The 24,431-nt window shown below is 34.8% G+C and overlaps 2 protein-coding genes across 4 annotated transcripts in view; one reads left to right on the top strand and one right to left on the bottom strand.

Moving 5' to 3' along the window:
* The window catches only part of LOC140057422 (histone-lysine N-methyltransferase 2A-like), a 28,462-nt gene extending 24,732 nt beyond the window's left edge, over positions 1 to 3,730 (bottom strand). For all 3 annotated transcript variants that reach the window (XM_072103070.1, XM_072103071.1, XM_072103072.1), the window contains exons 1-2: positions 3,554 to 3,730; positions 732 to 2,934 (exon numbers count right to left, since the gene is read on the bottom strand). In XM_072103070.1, the coding sequence (XP_071959171.1) occupies positions 732 to 2,934; positions 3,554 to 3,721 (2,371 nt within the window). In that variant the 5' untranslated portion in view covers positions 3,722 to 3,730. The remainder of the gene's footprint in view (positions 1 to 731; positions 2,935 to 3,553) is intronic.
* Positions 3,731 to 20,776: 17,046 nt separating this feature from the next.
* LOC140056449 (uncharacterized) lies at positions 20,777 to 24,423 on the top strand. The gene is made up of 3 exons (XM_072101817.1): positions 20,777 to 20,865; positions 21,354 to 22,188; positions 22,302 to 24,423. Exons 2-3 carry the CDS (start codon positions 21,364 to 21,366, stop codon positions 23,277 to 23,279), a joined length of 1,803 nt encoding a protein of 600 aa, XP_071957918.1. The 5' UTR covers positions 20,777 to 20,865; positions 21,354 to 21,363; the 3' UTR covers positions 23,280 to 24,423.
* Positions 24,424 to 24,431: the final 8 nt, after the last annotated feature.

Raw genomic sequence — 24,431 nt, 5'->3', positions numbered from 1 at the left:
AGTACTATTTATTGGCTGCATTTGTTCTATTCTATCAAACTCTACGAAAAAAGATGCACTCATCATTTTACAGACTTTCACTAATTACAGGTACAGATGCAATTATCAGTAATCAAACACAATGTACAGTTATTTACACCATTGAGAAATACAAGTAACTTATTTCTGTATGGTGACACTTAACTGTACTGAATGGCTATTGCTAAACAATGCAAACTTAAAAAAAAACGTAGCAAACCCCTATAAAAGTGATTGAAACATGTTTTTTAGGTTTGCAGGGTTAAGCAATACCCATATTGAATGCAATTATTGACAAATGTAAGAATCATTATGTTTACACACAGCAAATCTACAAAATGCATTCACTATAAAAAAAAACAAAATGCAATAATAAAAATATCAAGAATCTGCAAAGAACTGAGTTAAAAATTGGTAACCCAATGATGGGATTTAGACTACTACAGTACTGTTAGCATTGCAATATCCTTGACAGAAACAATAATTTTTAGGGATTAGAGGAATTAAAGATATGGCTGTTAAAGAAAAGGAAGAAGACTGTATTGTCCAACAAAACATGAAAAATAAAAATTTAAATAGACTACTGTAGAGTTGGTTGGTACAGTATATTTTTCTCAGTGAAAGTACAGTACACAGTTCTTTGCAAGAAAAAAAAAATGCCATGCAAATATCTAAACAAATAACGGTATCTAGAGTAAAGTAATTGTACTTACCAGCATCAGGCCAAACCCCAAGAACTCCTGGTGTCAGTGATTTTGTTTCCATCTTTTGCATCTTTGAACTACTGTGCCGAACCCTGTCAGTCTTTGCTGACATCTCCTTTGATTTCATAATTAAGCGTCGTCTTGCATCTTCTTTTGCCTTCTTTAAAAGTTGCTTACGAATATCTTTGCTTTTCTTTTCACTTCTGTGAGATGGTTTAAAAAGCCCATGTTCCTCAATATCGCTCCAATTATTACTGTATTCAAAGTTTCTATCCTCAAAACGTTTCGGCTTTTGGGATGATCTTGGACTTTTCTTAATCTCCTTCCGACGTTTCCTCTTTTTTTTGTGTTTCTTTTTTTTTATCTTACCGTCATTACCAAGTGTATAAGTAAGTTTATGGCGATGTTTCTTTTTCTTTTTTTTCTTTTTACTTGGCGCAGATTTTAAGTCAGTTAATGGAACTTCATCGCTGAATATATTCTGTAGTTCAGAAAGTTCTGCGTTTGAAAACTCCGACAAGGCTGTAAGGTGTTGACAAATAACATCATCTTTCACCAGTACATCTTTTGTGTCGCATTCAGTTGTTACGTTTTCTAAATTTTGCTGAGTGTCGTGATTTGAATCAACGGATGATGTATCATAATCACTGCTACTAACCCCAATTTGCTTCTCTCTCTTTTTACGGTCTTCTTCCAAAATGGATGCAATATCGTCAGTTTCTTTGGTTTCAGACAACACATTTTGACATAGTTCTGAAGATTCTATTGCACTTACTTCACTTTTTACAGGCACCTCCTCTTGAAGTTTGACCTCAACCTGATCACTTTGGGGGGATTCGATCCTTTTTCTAAATTTTGATCTGGTTTTTACATCATTTGATTTTACTGTTTTATTTCTAAGTGGTTGCTTTCTTTTACCTATACTTGTCAACTTTAATTTCTTCTTTTTAGCAAGAGTTTTTGAAATAACCTTAGTAATTTGGACTTTCTTTTTTAAACTTACAGCTTTTGCCACCTTTGAATGCTGTTGGACCCTTAAAGATTTCTTACCCTTCTCTTTAACATTTCCCTCTGTTTTAATGATCTTTGTATTTGTTATGTTCTCCTTACTAACATTCTCTTTTTCCGAATTATCCTTTGGCGAAACATCATTATCTAAAAAGTTAGCAGAGCTGTACAGCATACTACCATCCAAGAAACGTTTTGATGGTTTAATTTTCCTGGAAGATCTGGCGCTAACTTGAGGAAGAGAGAATTTTTTTTTGTTCTTATTCGGAACTTTTAATAATTCATCTTTCTTCGCAGTTTTTGCAACATTCCTTTTGGTTATTTGCAAGTCTTTTGCCCTTCTTAGTTCCTTCTTTCTGGTAAGTGTTTTCTTTTCCACAGTGCTGTCTTTTCGCTTTAAGAAGTCAAAGTCTTGACCCGACACCATGCCATCATACTGCCGAGTCCTTTTAATTTGCCTTTTTCGGCATAAAAGTGGAACACTGTCTTCTTTAGCCAAAGCAAGACTATTGAAAATATTTCTTCCAGATTTTGCTTTCTTAAGTAGTTGCTTTGCAATGGTTTGATCCGATTTTTTAAGAGCAACCTTTGGTCGAGGATGTTCTTTTGAAGGAAAGGTTTTTTTGCATACACGTTTTCTTTTAAGAAGTTCTACAGTAACATAGTCATTCTCTGAGGGTGTCAAATATCGAATAACTGATTTATGACCCTTAACCCGGATAATCCTTGCAATTTTCCCATCTTCTGGTTGCTCAGATCCTATTGAAACCAATGGATCTTCTTCTTCAGTCTCTTTAATGTCAGTGCTTGTATGATCTTCCTTGACCTTCGGTGATAATGCACGATTACTAGATTGTACGAGGTCTGATAACCCCTGTGAGTTTCTGTTCTGTAAGCGTTTCAATCGGAGAACCGGACGCCTTGAAAATTGTTTAGAAGCACCATATTTGACCTCATTCAATGCTTTTTTAACCTCACTTTCGGTCTTGTTGGGTTTAAATTTTGCAAACTCGCCTTTTCCATACTTTAATAAGTCTCTGTATGATTTTCTAGGAGTCCTTGTAATGCGTGATCTAGACATAGTAGGCTTAGGCCTAGGTGGAGAATCAAGCAACACATTTTGCAATAATCTTGGAGACAGTTCTAAGTCAGAGTACTGAACTGCATTAACCTCTTCATCCAAAAAGCCTTCAAATTCTTCCTCCTACAAAACAAATAACAATAAATATTCAGACAGCTGCTACAGTTTATAGGCTGGTTACTGAACACTGTTGGATATTTTGAGTGCTAATTATAATTGCATTTCATCAATAAAATCATAACTTTTACAGAGACCTTGTCACCAAAAATGTAATTAATCGATCAATCTTGATCCAACAATGCACAATCATAAATGATAATAATTAAATTAATACTAATAGGGCTTGGCTGGGGATGGCTGGGGATGTACTTAATTAGGTCTAGACGATACAATGCTACTGCAGTGTATTTTAATTTTATTTAATATTTACATTACAATAAATTTGTTGATACAAAAAACAAGAGGCCAGCCAGACCAGCAGGACGAACATCACCAACAATACATAGTCTAGCCTACTACTAGGCCTAGCTAGCAACATAAAATAGGCCTACATACTGTATGTTTTAGCATTAGTATATTTTAAATTATAACAGTCACAATAGGTCTAGGACTAAGCTAGGCCTTCTTACATGGGCCTAGCAAGACTCCCCTGGCCTAGCTAGATGAATAGCAATGCCAACAAAGTCATTGTCAATGAATTGATAACAAGATGGAGCGAGTATGAAAATGCATCGATAAATACCTCATCTGACTCTCCAACTAAATCATAAAATTGCTTTAAATTTCTATGGATGGTAGCTGTAACATTGAAGAATGTTCTGTTACAATTTTGAGCTTCTTCAGGCAACAATCTAACAAGATTACGTCCAAATCTTTGCCCTGGTCTACCAGGGAAGCGTAAACGCGCCATCTTGTTGTCTTAAAAAAGAGCCCTGCAACGAGCGTTATACTCTTAACCTTTTGTTGACCTAAACAAAGCGTAATCCATTATCCGCGCCGTCGACGACACACAACTGTAGTCTACAAATAGTAAACATGAAACACAATCGGTACTATAATCACAATCTTTAAAAAAATAATTTGTATCTAAACATTGTATGAAAAGTATTTATACAGAATAAAGATAGTTTATAATATTTTTTAAAAAAATGGCAAACATGTCGAGTTGTCCACAATGGTCTCGTCGAGCCGCCTTTCCCTGTGGCATTAATTTGCACTCTAATACTTAAAGCCCCATTCCCTACGTTTTTTAGATCTAATTTAAGATCACAAACTATATTTAATGTAAAAATAATACTATATGGTCCTATTGCGATAACTTTTTTCGTCTTTAAACTGTTAAAAATGTGAAAAATAAGTCGATTCTAATAATTATAGCGGCCCGCTATAAATCCCAAAATGCATTGCGCGCGGATTGATATTTTTGTTTTTCACCTGTAATTCGCCCACTTTTCGATCGATCGTGAGGCCAAAACAAATGGAAGACTCCTAACTTTTCAGCGAAAATACCGGGTTTTCCCCAATTTGTATCAACGGAGTCTGGCAAAAATAGAAAGACAATTAATGCAGCAACTATACAACGTCAGGCTAGGTATATAGCTCGCGTACGATGTTCGTACGTTACCGATGTTTACCAGCTAGGCCTACAAAACTAAGCCTAGCTAGGCTAGGCCTAAGACCGTCCACGAGAGGTCGATCGCCGCGAGCTACTTAGGTAGTGCATTGTTTCTCACTTTTTATCATAATTTACCATAAAACGTACATTTAAGACAAGAAATGACATGGTTTAATGTTTTTAAAGTGATATATATGTATTATTTTCCAAAAAACGTCCAAAATTGCAGGGAAGGGGTCTTTAATAATAACAGGATTTTTATAGCGCACATACCACTCAAGAGTGCTATCTGTCTGTGATGGGCGGTGCAACCGTGTGGCGGATGGTGGCACACGTCCGCAATGTCATTGATTTTCCTATAAAATTATTTATATTTATTTATAAAAAAAAATCACTGAAATAAACTTAATGAATCAGACATGACTCTCCCCGCGGCGACTGGGCTGGGCACCGTCTCACACAGCGCGATCCGCCCGCCGCCGAGGAGCAGTGAGGCGGTGGAAATCCCACTTGTCATGGGGAATCCCCGTATTAAGTCAACCAACCACGACGTACTGGATCGGAATATGACATTACCAGTAGGCCTACGAAACTAACCCAGCCAGACAGTAAGAAGTATGACGTAAACAATTCAAGTGCTATATAATGGCTGAATTTCGAGACAATTAGGCCTCGTAAACTCATGTGGAACAACAGCTGACATGAATTTAAAATCAAGAATAACAGCTGGAGAATTATTTTTTAATAATGTTTAATTATTATTATTATTAGCCGGACAGTTCTGCTGTAAAATTAACAAATGCCATACTATAATCGACTAGGCCTATACAGCAGAGAGCCATATCCGTCGATTGCAATTGTTTGTGTACTGCATGTAAACTTAACATGGTTTATGTTACTAACCATTTGGCCATCATGTAGGGTTAAAAAGCAATTTTAGTATATTTTAAAAGTCACACTTCTGGACACATGGATCCCGTGATTAAAAATGCGCGTGAGAAAATGGAGTATGTATTGCATTTCGATATAAAAAAAAATGGTGTCCAATTCCGAGATACAGAGTGCGGGGCACCGAATAAGCCAATGAAAATTGCCCAATTCCCAGCGCCTAATTTGCAGCTGCTGGATCATCACAAAACAGCGCCCTCATTGTGTTTGCACTTGACGTGATTTTTTAATCCTCTTAAAATATTTTAATATTCTTATATTATTATATCGTATTGTGAAGCGCTTCTCAACTGTTATTTTAACAATTAGGTAATCCCGAATCATTAATTTCATTTCTTCTAATCTGTATGTTCGTTTTAGTTTTCTATGGCGAAATAAATGATTATTAAATGATAAGGTTATTTAGATCAACATTATATAGATAGAAGAAAGAAGCTAGGTCTAATGTCAGTAGAGAATAGGCGTGATTTCTTAAACATGACATTCATTGCCAATATAATAATTTCTCCACGATCTGATTTTATGAGTGAATATGTTGATTCTTTTTTAGTTAATAATCGAAACCTAGATATACTCACCTTTCATCATGGTAGAGCTCGTACTGATGCTTTTAAATACTCAGGCATAGTACGGTTTCCTAAAATGTTTTCAGAACTTGGTGCTACGATCAGAAACAATCTTATTGAAGAGTCGTTTTTTAAGTTTAAACACAGTTTAAAGCAACATTTTATAGATTTTTAACTTTTCATATTTTTATTAACATGATTGTACCTACTTTGAATTTTTTAACTTTTTAACTTTTATACAATCAGAATTTTTAACTTTTATACAATCAGAATTTTTAACTTTTATACAATCAGAATTTAACTTTTATATAATCAGAATTTTTAACTTTTATACATTCATAATTTTTAACTTTTATTCAATCAGAATTTTTAACTTGTATACAATCAGAATTTTTAACTTTTACACAATCAGATTGTTCAGATAGCAATTGCATTTTTATAACACTTTTGTTAACATTTTATTATACCTTATTTTTCTATGTATTTTTCTAAATTTGTTAAATGTCGGTTTTATTGTATCATTCAAGTTGACAGGGGCTGGTCAAGCACATCACAAGATGACAGTTTTATACTTTTGCTTTTCCGCTACTCCCCTGTTATACTTATTATGTTTGTTTTTTTTGCTATGTAGAAAGATTGAAAATAAATAAAATAAATAAATATACCGTAGAGACTATACGGCGCTAGGCTTATATAAAATCTCATAAAATATTTGAAGATGTGTGTTGGTAAAATTCTTTAGAAAATGTTTCGTATTCCAGTGTACGTGCCTGACAGTACACAATGTCAGGCACACTGACATTTGCATTTGCAAATTTCAAGTAGCCTACAGTATTTAATAACAGTTTTGATATTGTAACTTAATATTAATATTTCTAATTTTATTCGTTCTACTCATTGCAATATATAACATTGAATTTTCTACCATTTGTACAATAATAAAAAACAGTTAAAAACATTAAAAATTTGCTTTTTGTGATCGTTCTTGTCTTTCGAGTGTTTTTATTGTATTAATGTTTTAAGGATTTTTATTACGGTTGTAACAGGAGCCGAGTCAAGTGACATTCTGTTTATATTTATGTCGTCTATGTTGCCTATCAAATGTATAATATACGGTAGGCCTTACTGATGTTATCTACAGTTTCATAAGCCTTTCTTACGTTCTTTTCCAACAAAAAAAGAACAATAGAGTTGAATTCAGCAACAAACATCATTGTACAATACTTCATTGTTATTGGTGAATACAGAGTACACAACAATAGAAAATTAACATATCGATATTAATTTATATTTGTAATATGTGGAAATTCCAACTAAATACCAAGGCCTACCAGGAACATAATTACAACATCGATTGATCACCAGCGCACATAGAGGTAAGTAAAATGTACGTAGATCTACTTATTTGAAGAAGATTAGTGTAATTTAATTATTAAATATTTTGGTATTGCATTTGTATTAAAGAAACCACATGCAACAATGACTGGTGTTGTCTTTTGTTTCCGACAATAATCGACGAGAAAGGTGAGAACGACCATCGCATCATGGAGTATGGATGAAAAAAAAGATATTATAGGCCTAATTATAGTAATGTATTTCCTCCATCCTTGGGGAGTGTTCGCTCCTAACCCTCCTCTGGTGTGTTGGTGTTTTGTACACGCTAAAGACACTACAACAGTACACGGGTACAATAGACACGACTCAGGTCAGGTGTGGATTCCAAGTGACCGAGGCATTTATTAACAACAGCCTATTATACTATTCTACCAATAATATCAATGCGCGTAGACCAATCACCCATGTCTTAATACACGACATTTCTCCCTTTTTAATTTGGAAACCTATTTTCACATTTTATATATTTTTTTTTTTACAGATTTTCAATACATTTTATTAAAATTAACAATACACCAAAATCTTAACGCAGAGCTTATACGCTGAATAGTCGAATGGATCAATGAACGTTAGTTATTGAATATGTACAACCGATCATAATACTACAGTAAATACTGCAAAAATGACTGTCTATAGAGTTATATTTTAAAATGACTACAAAGCAAATTCAATCATGCTGCTAAACAAACAATACTATAGAAACATTATCATTCAATAATGAAACCGATCTGGCGCTTTGCGCACTCTGGTTGACCTTCTTAACACACTTGGTTTAGTAGCAACACTACTTTTAACATTATCATTTATACAATTTTCTTTAGTCTGTTCAATAGCATCATTACTTTTAACATTATCATTTATACAATTTTCTTTAGTCTTTCTACTCAAAATTTCTTCTTCTTCTACTCTTTTATCTACATATTCCGTATCCATATCCTCCCCTTCTTTATTTTCAAAATCTACATTTACACCTCTATCTTTAATTTGATCAACATGTCTTTTCCAAACCATTTTATTTCCAACATCAATTTTATAGTTTAGAGGACCTTCCTGGTTTACAACAACACCAAGAACCCACTTAGTTTGTCCTATATAATTTCGCACATAAACCAAATCGTTTGTTTCGTATAAACGCAACTTTCGATCTCGTTTATGCATGGCTTTGTGTAAATTATTTCTCACAGAATCATTAATATTGGGTCGAAGGATATCTAATCTAGTTCTTATAGAACGGTTCATAAACAACTTTGCAGGTGTCTCTTTAGTCAATGAGTGTTCAGCATTTCTATAAGAAAGCAAAAACCTGTCTAATTTAGTTTGCGGATCACCTGAATCATTTCGAGCAGCCCTTAATCCTTGTTTTAACGATTGAACAAAACGCTCTGCTTGTCCATTCGTACTAGGATGATAAGGTGCAGATAATTTGTGACTAATACCATTCATAGCCATAAAACTCTTAAATTCCCCAGACGTAAACTGTGGACCATTATCAGACACTAGAACTTGGGGCAAACCATTCCGGCTAAACAAAGTTCTCAATACCCCAATAGTTTTATGTGAAGTCGTAGATTGCATAATAAAAACTTCGGGCCACTTTGAAAAAGCATCGACCACAATCAGATATGTAAGACCCTCAAAAGGACCCGCGAAATCTACATGTACACGTTCCCCAGGGTTAGAAACAGGTAACCAAGGATGCATAGGCGCAATGGTAGGATTATTTTGTATACGCTGACATGAGTCGCACTTTTTCGCAGTTTCCTCAATTTGCGCATCTAACAACGGCCACCAGAAATGAGAACGCGCTAACCCTTTCATTTTGACCACCCCAATATGGCCTACATGCAATTCCTCTAAAACCTGTTGTCGCAATTTTGGTGGAATTATTACCCGGACACCCCATAACAAACAACCCCCTTCAATAGTCAGTTCGTTTCGTCTGTTAACGTAAGGTTTCAAACTCTCGCTTTGGGGCCAACTTCCATCCATAAGATAACGCATTACTCTAGATAATATTACATCTTTACGGGTATTATTTCTTATTTCGTCGCTAGTTACCGGAAGAATCTTTCTAGAACCAATATGCGCAACCGAAATTTCGCTATGACGTGGGGGACCCTCAACCGGTAATCGGGATAAACAATCCGCGTTCGCATTCGCTTGACTGTTCCTAAATTTAATATTATAATCAAACCCAGACAAATAAAGAGCCCATCGCTGGATTCGCTCAGCAGCCAAAATTGGTAACCCTTTCTTCGGACCAAATATAGTAGTTAGGGGCTTATTGTCGGTTATTAAAATAAACCTTCGGCCATAAATATAGGAATAAAACTTTTTGCAAGCATACACGATTGCCAAGGCTTCTCTTTCTAGTTGCGGATAATTTCTTTCGGTCTTATTCAATGAACGCGATGCAAATTTAATAGGTCTTTCTTTCCCATTAACCATGTGGGATAACACAGCGCCTACCCCTTCACCTGAAGCATCCGTAGCTACTGTTAAAGGTAAATTTGGATCATAGTGAACCAAAAACCCAGAATGTCTTAGCATTTCCTTAGATTTCACCCATGCATTTCTAGCTAATTCTGTCCATTCAAATTCTCTACCCTTTTCTAACATACTAGTTAAAGGTGCTAATATTGTGGCTAATCGAGGTACAAATGAACGGTAATAATTCACCATTCCCAGATACGATCTTAAAGTAGTAATGTCCGAAGGCAACGGCATTTGCAAAATATGATCAATTTTGTCTATGGATTTATGAACACCATGTTTATCAACACAATGTCCCAGATATTCAACAGACTGCTTCATAAATTCGCACTTTCCCCGTTTTAGTCTCAAGCCATAATCTTGCAAACGAACAAGGACCCTCTCTAAATTACCAAGGTGCTCTTGATCGTCTTTCCCTGTGACCAAGATATCATCAAGGTACACTTGTACACCCGGGAGATCCTTCAAGATAACATTCATTGCGTTTTGCCAAATTGCTGGCGCGGACGTTATGCCAAAAACCAATCGATTTTGCTGAAACAAGCCCTTTTCAGTAATAATTGTGAGTACCTTTTTAGACTCATCGGACAACTCCATCTGATTGTAGGCTTGTGCCAGATCTAATTTGGTAAAGGTTTCACCACCCGCAAGGTTAGACAAAATGTCGTCAACGTTAATGTTAGGTGGAGCAACAGATTGTAGCACTGGATTGATTGTGGGCTTATAATTTCCACATAATCTAACGGACCCATCCTTTTTCCGAACGGTTACTATACCACTGGCCCACTGACTATGCGTCACTGGTGTCAGAACCCCAATGTTGACCAATCTATCTAACTCAGTATCAACGTCAGACCTTAAGGCATAAGGAACCCGGTATGCTTTACTAATCATTGGCTTGGCATCTCCCTTAAGTAAAACATCAGCTTTAATATGCTTTAAAAGACCCAGTTCCTCTTTAAACAGACCCTCATGCTTATCCAAGAGTTGTTTAAGAGCATCCCTACATTCCAATTACATAATTATTATTATGAAAACATTCTTGCCAATTTAACTTGATAACATTTAACCAGTCTCGCCCTAAAAGAGAATGCTTAGTATTAGCAACAACATACATGAATAAATAATGACATTGTGACTCATATACCACTTTAACACTGATTTTACCAAGGGGTTTTACAATCTCCCCCGTAAAACTAGTAAATGTCCGAGAACTCCCTTGCAAACGTTTATACTTAAAATGTTCTTTATAAGTCTGTTCAGATATCAAAGTTACTGCAGAACCAGTGTCCAATTCAAACTGAAAGTTTCGGTCATCCACATTCATATTAACACAAATAGCATCTGATGATTTAGTTGTTGTAAAAATAGGCAAAGGTAATGCAGTTTCAATATCACTATCGCTATCATCCATCTCTACCGTACGTACACCTTGTGACCTTTTGTAGCACATGCGACTGATATGTCCAACTTTTTGACACACGTTACACTTCTTGTCTTTAAACCAACAATTTTGTTGATCATGTGATTTTCTTCCACACCGGTTACACATCTTGAGTTCTTTATTCCGCTTTTTATGTTTATCGTTATTACTTTTATACATATTCCTACGCTCACCACTTCCCTGTTTACCACCACTAGAGTATGTATCAATTTTATGAACCTCTATATTTATAGCAGACTCTCTCAGATACTTGGATTCATCCTTAGCACTTTCTCTCGCTAAAGCAACTTCTACTGCTTCATTAAAACTCAACGCAGCCACACCCGCCTTTTCCATTAATTTCATATTGTGTGTCTCTCAGATTAGTGGTTGCTAAGATATGATAAATCAAGGTCAAAGGTAAATAATGTTAGAATCCGCCATTTTTTTGCAAAAACATGCCATTAGACTGGATATAAATGTGTAGTTTCTGAACAATTTAAGCCCTAATTTGTATATCTCCGATTAGTGGTTGCTGAGATATGATAAATCAAGGTCAAAGGTCAATAATGTTAGAAATAGCACTTCCATTAATAGCCTGGGTGCAGTACAAATTTTGCGGGAAAAAAGTATAGGAAAATTTTTTTCTTTTTTTTCTGATAGAGTATACCATATAGAATGTCAGAAAAAAAATCCCCATCCCAGGGTCTTGGGGAAATTTTTTTACGGCACTTTTAAATTTTGGCCTATATAACACACACAAATGCCTATTAACACACACAAATACCTATATATAGGGGATAGGGAAAACCATTCACGGTTTTTTTAACTTGGAGTTGTGTTATGATTATTAAAATTAGCTGAGGCTTACTTTAATAACTACTTCTCATAGTAGTTGATAAATCGAGTCGATAACAATGACATCATCATGCCAGAATCCAATATGGCGTCCAATTTGGCGGAAAAAACAGGGTATTGCTAAACCCCCGCAAACCCCTGGAAACCTCCAAAATAACATAGCAAACCCCCACCGAACCAACATAAAAGTGATTGAATCATGTAGTGTACGACCCACTGGGTATATCCATGAAAAAAAAAAAATTAAATTTCTACTGTTAACTACTTATTTTTGGGGCAAAACATCATTTTTTGGTCAAAAATGATTGCTAAACCCTGCAAACCTCCAAAAAAACATAGCAAACCCCACCGAACCAACATAATAAAAGTGATTGAATCATGTAGTGTACGACCCACTGGGTATATCCATGTTTTAAAAAAATAAAATTTCTACTGTTAACTACTTATTTTTGGGGTAAAACATCATTTTTTGGTAAAAAATGATTGCTAATTTTTAACCAAAAAATGACGTTTTATCCCAAAAATAAGTAGTTAACAGTAGAAATTTTAATTTTTTTTTACATGGACATACCCAGTGGGGTGTACACTCCATGATTCAATCACTTTTATGTCGGTTCGGTGGGGTTTTCTATGTTTTTTTTTTTAGGTTTCCAGGGGTTTGCGGGGGTTTAGCAATACCCTGTTTTTCCCGCCAAATCGGACGCCATATTGGATTCTGGCATGATGATGTCATCGTATCGACTTGATTCATCAACTACTATGAGAAGTAGTTATTAAAGTAAGCCTCTACTAATTTTAATCATTAAAACACAACTGCAAGTAACAAAAACTGTTAATTGATTTTCCCTATCCCCTATATATAGGTATTTGTGTATGTTAATAGGAATTTGTGTGTGTTATATAGGCCAAAATTTAAAAGTGCCATAAAAAATTTTCCCCAAGACCCTGGGATGGGGATTTTTTTTCTGACATTCTAATATGGTATACTCTATTAGAAAAACCAAAAACAAATTTTCCTATACTTTTTTCCCGCAAATGTGTATAATAATTGTTCTGCACCCAGGCTATAATTTTTGGACAAACTTTTTCAATAAAGTGAATATAAAAACATATATTCTAACGATTTTGACACCATAATTAAGTATCTGTGACTAGCGGTTTCCAAGATACAGAGTACGTTATTAAAAATGGCGGCCATTTTTAATTATGCAAATTAGGCTACTTCCCGTTGTCGAAAAATGTCCTAACGTTGATAAATGTGTTCAGTAGGGTCTAAAGAACACATTTCATCAAAAAAATCTTTTCTTGCAATTTGTGTGAGAAAAGGGTCATTTTTTAGCTAAATCCCATGGACTAATAGTCATAGTCATAGTCATAGTCATAGTCATATATATTTTATTGTCCATTTAAAAAACAGAAATGTGATTTGAAAACTGGCAAAATACAAAAATATAAAATACAATTTACAAAAACACACACAAAAAGTTAAGAGGCTAAAAATTGTTAAAATTAGATAAAAATTATCGGTTACAATTACATTTTACCTTTGTACTCTGGAGTTATATAAGTGTATAGCATTAGGTACAAACGAGCACCTAAACCGTTTTGTTTTGGTATTAAGTGCACGTAGTCTTATGCCAGAATTCATGAGAGCAAATTGTTTGTGAAGAGGATGTGTTTCATCATCAATGATACTTTTTACTTTTTTTAACACATTTTCTTTATACAAGGATTCAACATCAGGTAAGTGCTCTCCTACTAGTCTAATTGCTCTATTTCCTATTCGATTAAGTTTAATTTTATCTTTTTGCATTGTATTACCATAAAAACAAACATTACAAAAAAGTATTACACTGAGAATTACAGAGTTATAAAACAATTTAAGTATAGTTTTGTCAATTTGTAGGTACTTCATTTTTCTTAAAATAAACATCCTTTGGTTGGCTTTGCATGTGGCTTTATTTACATTATTTATCCAATTTAGCTTATTGTCAATTATACAACCCAGATATTTGTACTCATTTACTACTTCAATCTCATTTTCATTTATAATCAGAGGTTCTAAGGGTTCTTTAATTTTCCTAAAATCAATTTGCATTTCTTTTGTTTTCTTTATGTTTAGTTTCAGGTTGTTATTGCAGCACCAGTGATAAAAATCACATCCTAATAAGGCTCTATTGATGCATAGTAATTTAGTTGTTTCACTTTTACGTATTTTAATCTTAATTTTCATCTGTTTTATGAGTACATGATTACATGTAAAGACATTTATGAATTTTTCATATTTTGTTTTCAAAATGTATGTTTGGAAGTGGTGGATTTAGAGGGGACCGCTACCTCTAATATCGATAATGTTTTTATCCAACCATAATAATATGAATTTTGATCAAATAATTATTCAAATTTGAATGATAATTATTCTAATAGCATTATCAAAATCACTGTTATTTACAATTTTTTTTTATCATACGTCCAAATTTCTAGATCTAAGCCTGTTTGATACAGAGTATGTTTGTTTGTTTTATCTTTATCTTTATACTGGGTGACCTCTTCAGTCAAAGACTGATCACCCAGTTGGTGATCAGTGGCTGTGATGTACTAACACCGGGGTAACCCCCACTCGTCTCGAAAGATGTACTAGGTTCTTTAAAGTGCACACGAGCAAGTTGTGTACACTGGACCTACGGTTTATAGTCCTTATCCGAGAAGACTCATTCTACCACCAGAACCATGGAGTGAGTGAGCCTCGAACCCCTGCCGATGTTATGGCTACGTGATTACGGTTCCACTGTCTTAACCGCTCGGCCACTCACTCACTATACTCTACATTTGTACAATCCAATTTGGATACGTTTGATTAATGTAATTAATTCCTATAGATCTATCTATGAATATTAAAATGGTTTTATTATGTTGATCATCATGATAAGATGCGATAATTATTAGATTTAGATTGTTTAAACTGGGCCTTAATGCTATTAATAATAAAGCAATACAAATCACACACATATTTGTCGATTTATTTGAACTAAAATGAATAGTGAACATTTAAACCACGATTTAATTGTTTGTAATTATAATCTAATATCTTAATAAAAGTAGGCCTATATATCTAGATTTAGTAAATATCATTGTACTTGCAAAAAGGCATATCAAATGATTCGGATAAGGTAATATTACGCAGTAAATATGGAACACTAAATCGAATTCGGTTGTTACAGAGAAATCGCAGATGCATGAACATTTCATGTTTTTGACACGTCATATGAAACTACAAATTTCAGGGAGAGAAATGTCCTATCGCTGGTTATTCAATGTTAAATGTACGCCGATATGGTGCTTTTATCTGTTTTGACCCCATTTAAACTAATGTCATTTTTAGGGTTTGACGTCACTTACAATTTACACATGAGCGGAAACGGTAAGCGGAAAAGGAATTATTTTTTATGACAATTTATATAAAACGGTTTTCCACTTATCGTTATCCCTCTTCTGTGTAAATTGGCTTCTGCTACCTATTTTGTACAATCAAATGTCAAATTTAACATAATTTAATTTATGTGTAATCAATAATAACTAGGCCTACCTTACAAATGCGAATTTCACATAATATTAATATATAATAGGCCTATTGATATTATTTACATGGCAGTTTCATATATGCGACTAAACAAACATAAAGAGAACAATAAAGTTTAAATTCAGCAATAAACCATTGTATAATAATATTACAAAACCGTGCAGACAATTTCTAAATCGATCATTTCTATTTTTGTAACGCGTGGAAATTCCACAATTACCAAGGTACCGGTATTCAAAGAAAACGCTCACAACAACATCCATTGATGACCAACGCATAGAGGCAAGTAAGTGTTTTACAAATAAACTGCACCAACAATCGACATTCGTCGCGTCTAGTTGCATGGAATGAGTAAATATACCACATTTATATAGCGCCCTTTGAGTGAGAGGCATAATCTCACAACTCCTCCGGTACTTACTTGACATTTTTCTGTGATGTATAGTAATTTTTCTGAATTGGTGTTGACAATATTGTCACAAATGCCTTTACTTTGTTTAAGCAATGGATGTTTTATATAGGGTACCTGTATGCCTATACTATTTATACATAGGTCAAAATGAGAGTACCATTACCTTTGTAATAGACTTGCCCCAAGACTGTATTTATTGTCTTTTTTTTTATTTATTTGTTTTTATTTCGACCGCGATTTTTGTCTGAAAATACAGACTTGTGAAACACGTATAGAAATCGATTTGCAGACCGCAAACATTCGATAAGAATGACGTAGGTTATCATACCGTATTTGGCTATATGGGGCGGGCGGTATGTAAATATGGATTTCGAATCAACCAATGATTATTTTGTTTCAAAATGAAAAAGATCGAATACGTACAGTGCTGAATGTACAATCGAGACTGTTGAAATATAAAATCGTAATGCCAAGTTGTTTTTTTGTTGTTGTTTATGAATTGTTTAGTCCTTGGCCTAGGCCTCTTTCGTAGGTCCTACTCAACTCGCACGTATCTCCGCGTAATAAATGATCCATTCAATGTTTGAATTGCGGAGAAGCTATAGCCTATCACATCAAGACGAGCATGTTCTTGGGAAAAATCCCATCAAATGTTTACCAGACTACTAGGCATATAAAATAATTTCTAGCCTTCAGAAACTTTCATAAATGTACCCAAGTACACATTGTCTAAACGTAACATAGCGCATGCGCATCATCTTAGTTGTTGAATCTTTAAAATTCTGAAATATGAATATTAAAACGGTGTACGAGTGAGTATCCAATCGCATGCAGCTGAAACTAGTCAACCGGATAATCGTATGCACCAAGAATTCTTGGTGTCAAACCACGTGACTTGTGCGTGTTTCCCCAGACGGAGTATCCAAAATCAAGTAGTATACGTATGAAACGCCATATGTGCCAAAATATTTATCTTTTTACTAATATTAAGACAAAACTCCGTCTGGAGTCTAAACCACCCACAAGGTCTTTGATACCGATGTGCTCCTCTACTGAATGCCATGGCTCCGTCATTTATTTCTGTAAAATCGTAGGTAAAAGACGGATCAAAAAATCTTCATCCAGTTGGTATTGCACCCTCCCACTTCCACCATCTTGTTTAACGGAATGAACGTGGATGATTGTGATATGCTTTGCTTATCGATTGACTGGTCATCACCTACTCTGCAACTTCTGTGGTAAAGCTCAAGCGAATCAACAGGAAGACCAATCTGTGGAGCTACAAGTCGACGAATGTCAGCTGCACTTGCTTCCTTTGAAATGCTTACCTTTCCAGTAGAGCCGCCGAGACTTCTAAACAAAACATCGATTTCGTCAACGTTTTTGTTTTTGTTGAGCACAGAGGTCTTTCTAAAGTGGAAAAAGTCGTTTAATTGAATCTTTTGTTGTGACGATGATCCTTCTCCAGGCGGGTTTACCTTAACACCAAGACTAGCGGACATTCCAGCTGCAAGCAGTTTTAGTGACTTCAAGTTGACTACTCCAGGCTGCAAATAATAATAAAAGAATGCCCTGTAAACATTTTTTACAACCGTTGTATTTTAAAGGTTTGAATCGTGTAAACAGAGAAATATAAATTAAATTATAATTTTTAGTTAGAGATTCTCGTGTCCCAATATAGGTTCATACGCACTAAAAGTACAAACTGTTTTGTTGACGCGAAAAACTGCAATATTTGTTTCAAGTGTACTGTCAATCGTAGCAAAGTAGATCCTACTAAAATCTTGCTAAATTGGGGCCCCATATGAGATAATAAAACTGTTCATTTACCGCTTGGCCGTACTGCATTAACTTTCTTTTAATCTCTCGAGCTTTTGGTCTCAAATGGTAATCTCGCTGAAGCATTTTTGTGATCAACCTTTGCATAAAGGTACTGTGTACGTGTATTATGGAACCATATGCATCTTCAAACCAACCACTTCTTTCACAATACTTCCCTTCAATTCATCATCTAATATACAACAAAAAACAATACCCATGCTGAAAATATCTGCCTGAGCATTGTAATGTCCTTTGGGGACCTCTGGTGCCATGTATTCGTACGTCTCAGGAAGTGACTCCATAAACATTTCGTGGAGTTTGTGACCTTCATTGTTTGTCAAAATCTTTGCTAATCCAAAGTCGGCAAGTTTCGTAACTCGTCGGTTGTCAACCAAAATATTACCTGGTTTCAAATCCCTGTGTGAGATCTTGAGTCTGTGAAGATGTGCTATGCCTGAAGCTATGTCTTGAATTAAACACATCCGCACGTCGAGGTTAGGTTTTTCTGGATTTTATGAAAGCGTTTATGTCCCCCAAATCACAGTACTCCATCACTGTATAAATGTAAACTTCTCTATGCAGGATCCTTGCCATCATTTATGCTATGAAACTGTATTTATAAACGATGAGTAAATAAATGTGAATTGAACTTAAAGTCAAAGGCCAATACAGTGACGATGTCTGGCTTGGGGAACCCGAAGCAAGAACGCATTCAACAGCTGGAGAATGGCCTGTAAGTTACCACGGATCGAAGATGACCAGAGATAACATTCCCATTGGAAGTTGTGCTGGATCTGCAGGAGGACTGCATAATGGAATCATAACTACTCCTTCGATCCAAACGGTCGCGTTAAAATATGCAGACAAATTTGAATTTGAAGGTAACACTTACCAAATAGCTCTTCAGAATCGGATAAATCCTGACCCCGGTCACATGCTGAATATATCAGAGGATGAAGCAGCAGATTACTGGTTATCACCCAAGGAAGACCCTTCCCACCCTACCAATGTGCATGATGTTAGACCATACGGCATTCTTATTCGTAAGATCGACAACAACAGTTAGGTTTCGAAATTGTATATTATTAAGAAACATTAAGATCAGACTAGATTTGTTTGGAACAACACATGAAGTGGTTAAAATTATAATCTATATTATATTCACGTAAAAATAACTGTCATAACAGACGTGATAACGACAAAATACCAATGTTTTGGTATTGTTTGTTGAAATTTCTTCACTCATGTGTTCTTTACAACAATACCTGTATGCAGGAAAAGAAAAACAGCTGTGGATAGAGGATACCGAATGAACTGTAGGGGCAGGGCAATCGATTGCATAGGCCTACAAGATGTGCAGATAGAAAATAAATGTAGGACAATTATACCCGTGTGGCTAAGATGGTCAAATAAACTGTAAATGATGAAATTTATGACCGTAAATTGTATAGCTGTAGCTTACAGTACTTTGCACGAATAATGATACGATGACAGTTTGTTATCAGATAGCTTATAGATTCCTGGAATGATTTGATGTTTAATTACAACATAACATCCGAGCAAACATTTTAACAGATTAGGAGTACACAAAGTATAGGCATATCAGTCTTTTTATTTATTAGGCCGATAATGTAAGATTAACGAGTTGTCATAATATCCATTTAATTCAATTTGAATAAGGAACAGATAACTTGACAATGTAAGCTTGTTTTTCGTTTGTTTAGTTTGCACGCAACGCAAAACACATATCATGCAACTGAAAATAAAATATAATAAAAAAGAAATGTATTAAAAAATACTTAATTCAAAATACTAATGGGTAAGCCTAACTAATGACAACAAAGGGCAACATATAAAATGATGTTTACATTTTAAACTTTTACAAAAGTCTAAATCTAAGATTGTTTATTCATTAAGTGACATGATTTAATTTAAAACATAATTTTCAAAAATATTAAGGAGAAAACTAAACATGCTTACGTGAAATGAGAGACCACCCTCGTAAATTTTTGAAATAAACTTAACAAATAAATAAATAAATAATACTAGACATCCAAGAAATGAAATTACAATAAGCACCGAGAAGTAAAGGTTCCCGAGACATAGTCGCATTGCAATGTTGAAGAAATACAATTGTTTTGTGGTATGTAGTGAAATGGCGTTGCAAAACATAGGTTAATAGACAAAGCTTATTCTATTCGGTCTTACAAAACTGTGTTTTTATGTATAACTGTATGTTTTTAATATTACTGTATTTATGTATTTGAACATTTTATTATATTCCTTCTACAACAGCGTGAGCGCCAATACTTATTGTAGGCCTATTTTAAAATAATATAAAATGGTAAACTTTATAAAAATATAAAATGTAGAGATGGAGAGAGAGAGAGAGAGAGATACATCATTATTAAAATAATCACAGGTGTATGAATGTTGTTTATAAATTTATGGTATTAATGATAACATGAAAATATGAGTTTATTAATAAATGGTTTCATAATAATTAAACAACGTAGGCCTACTGGTTTATACTTAAAACAGAGAAATGTTTTCCTTCATATACAGAGAAACCGATAGGCCAGGCTAGTGGTACGGGTTTTGTTGTTACTGCATTAGTATGGTAAACGGCTCAGTCAGCAAATTATGATCCACGATGTTTCATTATATGGATTCTATTGATGTAAGTGACGACGTAACGCCGAAAATAATAGGCCTATATTGATATTGAGATGTCAACACATAATGTTTCTCAAAAGATATTGTGCACCGCCCTCATCTATTTTCACACTATTTGGAAATTCCATAAATACCCAGATAGAATAAGTGAACACTTAATAAAGTACTACGCAAAAAACAAGAAAGGTAAGTACGCACCCATATTGAATAAGGGAACACTTAATACTACGCAATAAACAAGGAAATAAATAAGGAATAGAAACGCACGTAAGTACTGATGTTATCGGTTTTGTTATAATATGTATGAGGTTAAAAGCAATAATTAATATGATAGGCCTTCGGGACTGAGGAAGAATTGAAAACATCTTATTCGATATCGCAACATTGCGAAAATCACTCTGTTCAACATCTGAAACCAGTTCATACCGGAAGTTCATGTCATTGGTTCCCTAAAACACCACCCATTTTCTCAGATATGGCATTCCCAGTGCTGTATCTCCACATACAATCTATTTTCGGAGTATCATAGGAATATTTGGTAATACAGCTCAATTCTATCACATATGGAGGCCTGTATCATGTATGGTTAGGTTATTCTGTTACTACTAGGTACATGTTTAACACATTTTATGTGGTATTATCAAATATTCCTATGATACTTCGGAAATAGATACTAATAATCGACTGTAACGGTATGCATATAATAATTAAACTGGTAGGAGTATTTTTAATATTACTTTTTACTTTTTGTACAGTGATTGAACAATGGAAAATCTCGAAAGCAGACCACTAGCCAAGAACCAAATCGTCAACGGCTACAAGATAGTAGAGCTTCTCGGCACCGGTTCTTTTGCGGATGTATACAAGGCGGTTAAATCCTCTAAAACAGTTGCCTTGAAACGATTTAAAGAATTGAAATTACATGTTCCAGATGTTTTAGCTGAGATAGAAACACTGAAAATTGCCGCTCATAAGAATGTTGTACAGTATATGGAAAGCTTCGCGGATGAAAACACCATTTATGTAGTGATGGAATACTGTGAGTTCGGGGACATAGAAGATTATATACTATCAAAAAAACCTAACATCAAGGTGCGGATGGGTTTCATTCAAGACATAGCTTCTGGCATTGCGCATCTACACGGGCTCAAAATCTCACACAGGGATTTGAAACCAGCCAACATTTTGGTTGACAACCGACGAGTTGCAAAAATTGCCGACTTTGGATTAGCAAAGATTTTATCGAAAACTGAGGGTATGAAAAGTCTCGAAGAAATGTATATGGAGACGATGGCTGGGACTTATGTATACATGGCACCAGAAGTTCCGAAAGGACATTACAATGCCCAGGCAGATATTTTCAGCATGGGTATTGTTTTCTGTTGTATACTAGATGAGGAAGTAAAGGAAAGTATTGAGAAAGAATTGGTTGGTTTGAAGATGCACGTGGCTGAAGGATATACATATACGGTGCCGGCAAAAATTGGAGCCTTTATGCAGAGATTGATCACACAAATGCTTCAGGAGGACTACCATTTGAGACCAAAAGCTGAAGAAATTAGCAAAAAGTTAATGCAGCACGGTCAAAAGGTAATTTCCCCTCTCAAAACACCAGTACAATTAATTTATGAGTAAGTTAGTTTTTGTAGTGTAATGGAAATTTGTTTAAAATAAAAAGGAATTTCTTTTTATATTTTTTGCAGCCTAAAGATGCTAATTTAAAGTCATTAAAATTGCTTGCCGCTGGGATTTCTGCTTGTCTTGGTGTTGAGGTACGCCCTCCCGGAGAAACATCATCGTCTTCACAACAAAAGATTAAACTAAACGACCTTTTTCACTTTACCAAGCCAGTGGTGCTAAATGAAAATAACCCTCAATCAATCGTCCATGATGTTAGTAACATCGATATTTTGTTCAGAAGTGTCGGCGGCTCTACTGGGAAGGCGAAGATTTCCAAAAAAGCAAGTTTGCTTGAAATGCGTCGACTTGTAGCTTCACAGATGAGGCTTCCTGTTGATTCGCTTGAGCTTTACCACAGAAGTTGGAGAGTAGATGATGACCATTCAATTGATAAGCAAGGCATATCACAAGGTGCAGTTATCCACGTCCATTCCGTTAAAAATGATAAGGGGACGGTGCACTACGAAATGGATAACGATCTGTTAGATCCGTCTTTTAACTTCGATTTTACTGAAACGGATGATGGCGACAATAAGTTTATTCGTGGAGAGCATCGGTATCACAGACCATGTGGGTGGTTTAGACATGCACTCAAAGTAAAAGGCCAATACAGTGACGACATTTGGCTTGGAGGTCCCGGAATAAGAACGAATTCAACAGCTGGAGAATGGCCTGTAAGTTACCACGGATCGAAGATAACCAGAGATAACATCCCAATTCAAAGCTGTGCTGGATCGGTAGAAGGACTGCAGGATGGAATCATAACTACTCCTTCTCTCCAAACGGTCGCGGAAAAATATGCTGAAGAATTTGAATTTGAAGGAAACACTTATCAAATAGCTCTTCAGAATCGGATAAATCCTGACCCCGGTCACATGCTCAATATATCAGGGAATGAAGCAGCAGATTACTGGTTATCACCTAAGGAAGACATTTCCCACCCTACCAATGTATATGATGTTAGACCATACGGCATTCTTATTCGTAAGATCAACAATTAGGTTCAGAATTGGTATATTATTAAGAAACTACATTTGTTTGGAACAACGCCTGAAGCGGTTAAATTTTATATTCACGCAAAAATAACTCTCATAAGCTAACACGCGTGGTTAAGGAGAAAATACCAATGTTTTGGTATTTGTTTGATAAAAATAAAAGAAAATATGTAGGATGACAGCAACCGTGGATAGAGGATACCGAATGTAGGCCTACTGTTAGAGGTAGTATACAAGATGTACATATAGAAGACAGGACTATACTCGTGTGTCTACTGCATGACTACATTAATTTCTGTTTAAATAGTCAAATAAACTGTAGATAATGAAATTTATGACCGTAAATTGTATAGCTGTAGCCTACAGTACTTTGCACTATATGATAATGATATGATTGTTATCAGAGAACTATAGATTCCTTGAATGATTTGAAGTTTAATGTTAACATAACGTACGAGCAAACATTTTAACAGATTAGTATAGGCATATCAGGTCTTAAGGCCGATATGTAAAATCAGTGAGTTGTCATAATATCCATTTAATTCATTTCGAATAAGGAACAGATAAGTTGACAATGTAAACTAATTGTTTTTGTTTAGTTTGCACGCAACGTAACCGTGTAAACAAAAAATATCATGCGAACTGAAAATACAAAAATAAAAGAAGAATTGTTTAAAAAAATATTTAATTCACAATACTAATTGGTAAGCCTAACAAATGCAACAAAAGACGACTTTTACAAATGTCTAAATCTAGAAGATTTTGTGTATTCAAACAGAAATGAAATTACAATAAGTAGCGAAATATTAGCAACCGAGAAGCAAAAGGTCGCATTACAATGTTGATGAAATACAATTGTTCTGTGGTATGAAGTGAAATGGCGTTGCAAAACATATGGTGTGATATAACTTTATAGACAAAGCTTATTCTATATTCTGTCTTTACAAAACTGTGTTTTTCTGTAAAACTGTATGTTTTTAATGTTTATTCAATTTGAATATTTTATTATTCCGTCCCCAACAGCGTAAACGCCAATTGCTTTTACAAAATATAAAACTGTAAACTTAATTAAAATATAAAATGCAGAGGTGGAGGGAGAGAGATAGATCAGTATAAAAAGAATCACAAGTGTATGATTGAATAACTTGTTTCTAAATT

The sequence above is a fragment of the Antedon mediterranea genome, chromosome 8 (genome assembly GCF_964355755.1).
Source record: "Antedon mediterranea chromosome 8, ecAntMedi1.1, whole genome shotgun sequence".
NCBI classification, from domain to species: Eukaryota; Metazoa; Echinodermata; class Crinoidea; order Comatulida; family Antedonidae; genus Antedon; species Antedon mediterranea.
This window is presented reverse-complemented; position numbering and strand designations above follow the sequence as displayed.

Bases quoted from the DNA above. Each gene is read 5' to 3' on its own strand.
- LOC140056449 (XM_072101817.1), top strand. From the start codon at position 21,364: ATGGAAAATCTCGAAAGCAGACCACTAGCCAAGAACCAAATCGTCAAC. The intron at 22,189-22,301 runs GTAATTTCCCCT...TATTTTTTGCAG, and splicing joins TAATGCAGCACGGTCAAAAG to CCTAAAGATGCTAATTTAAA.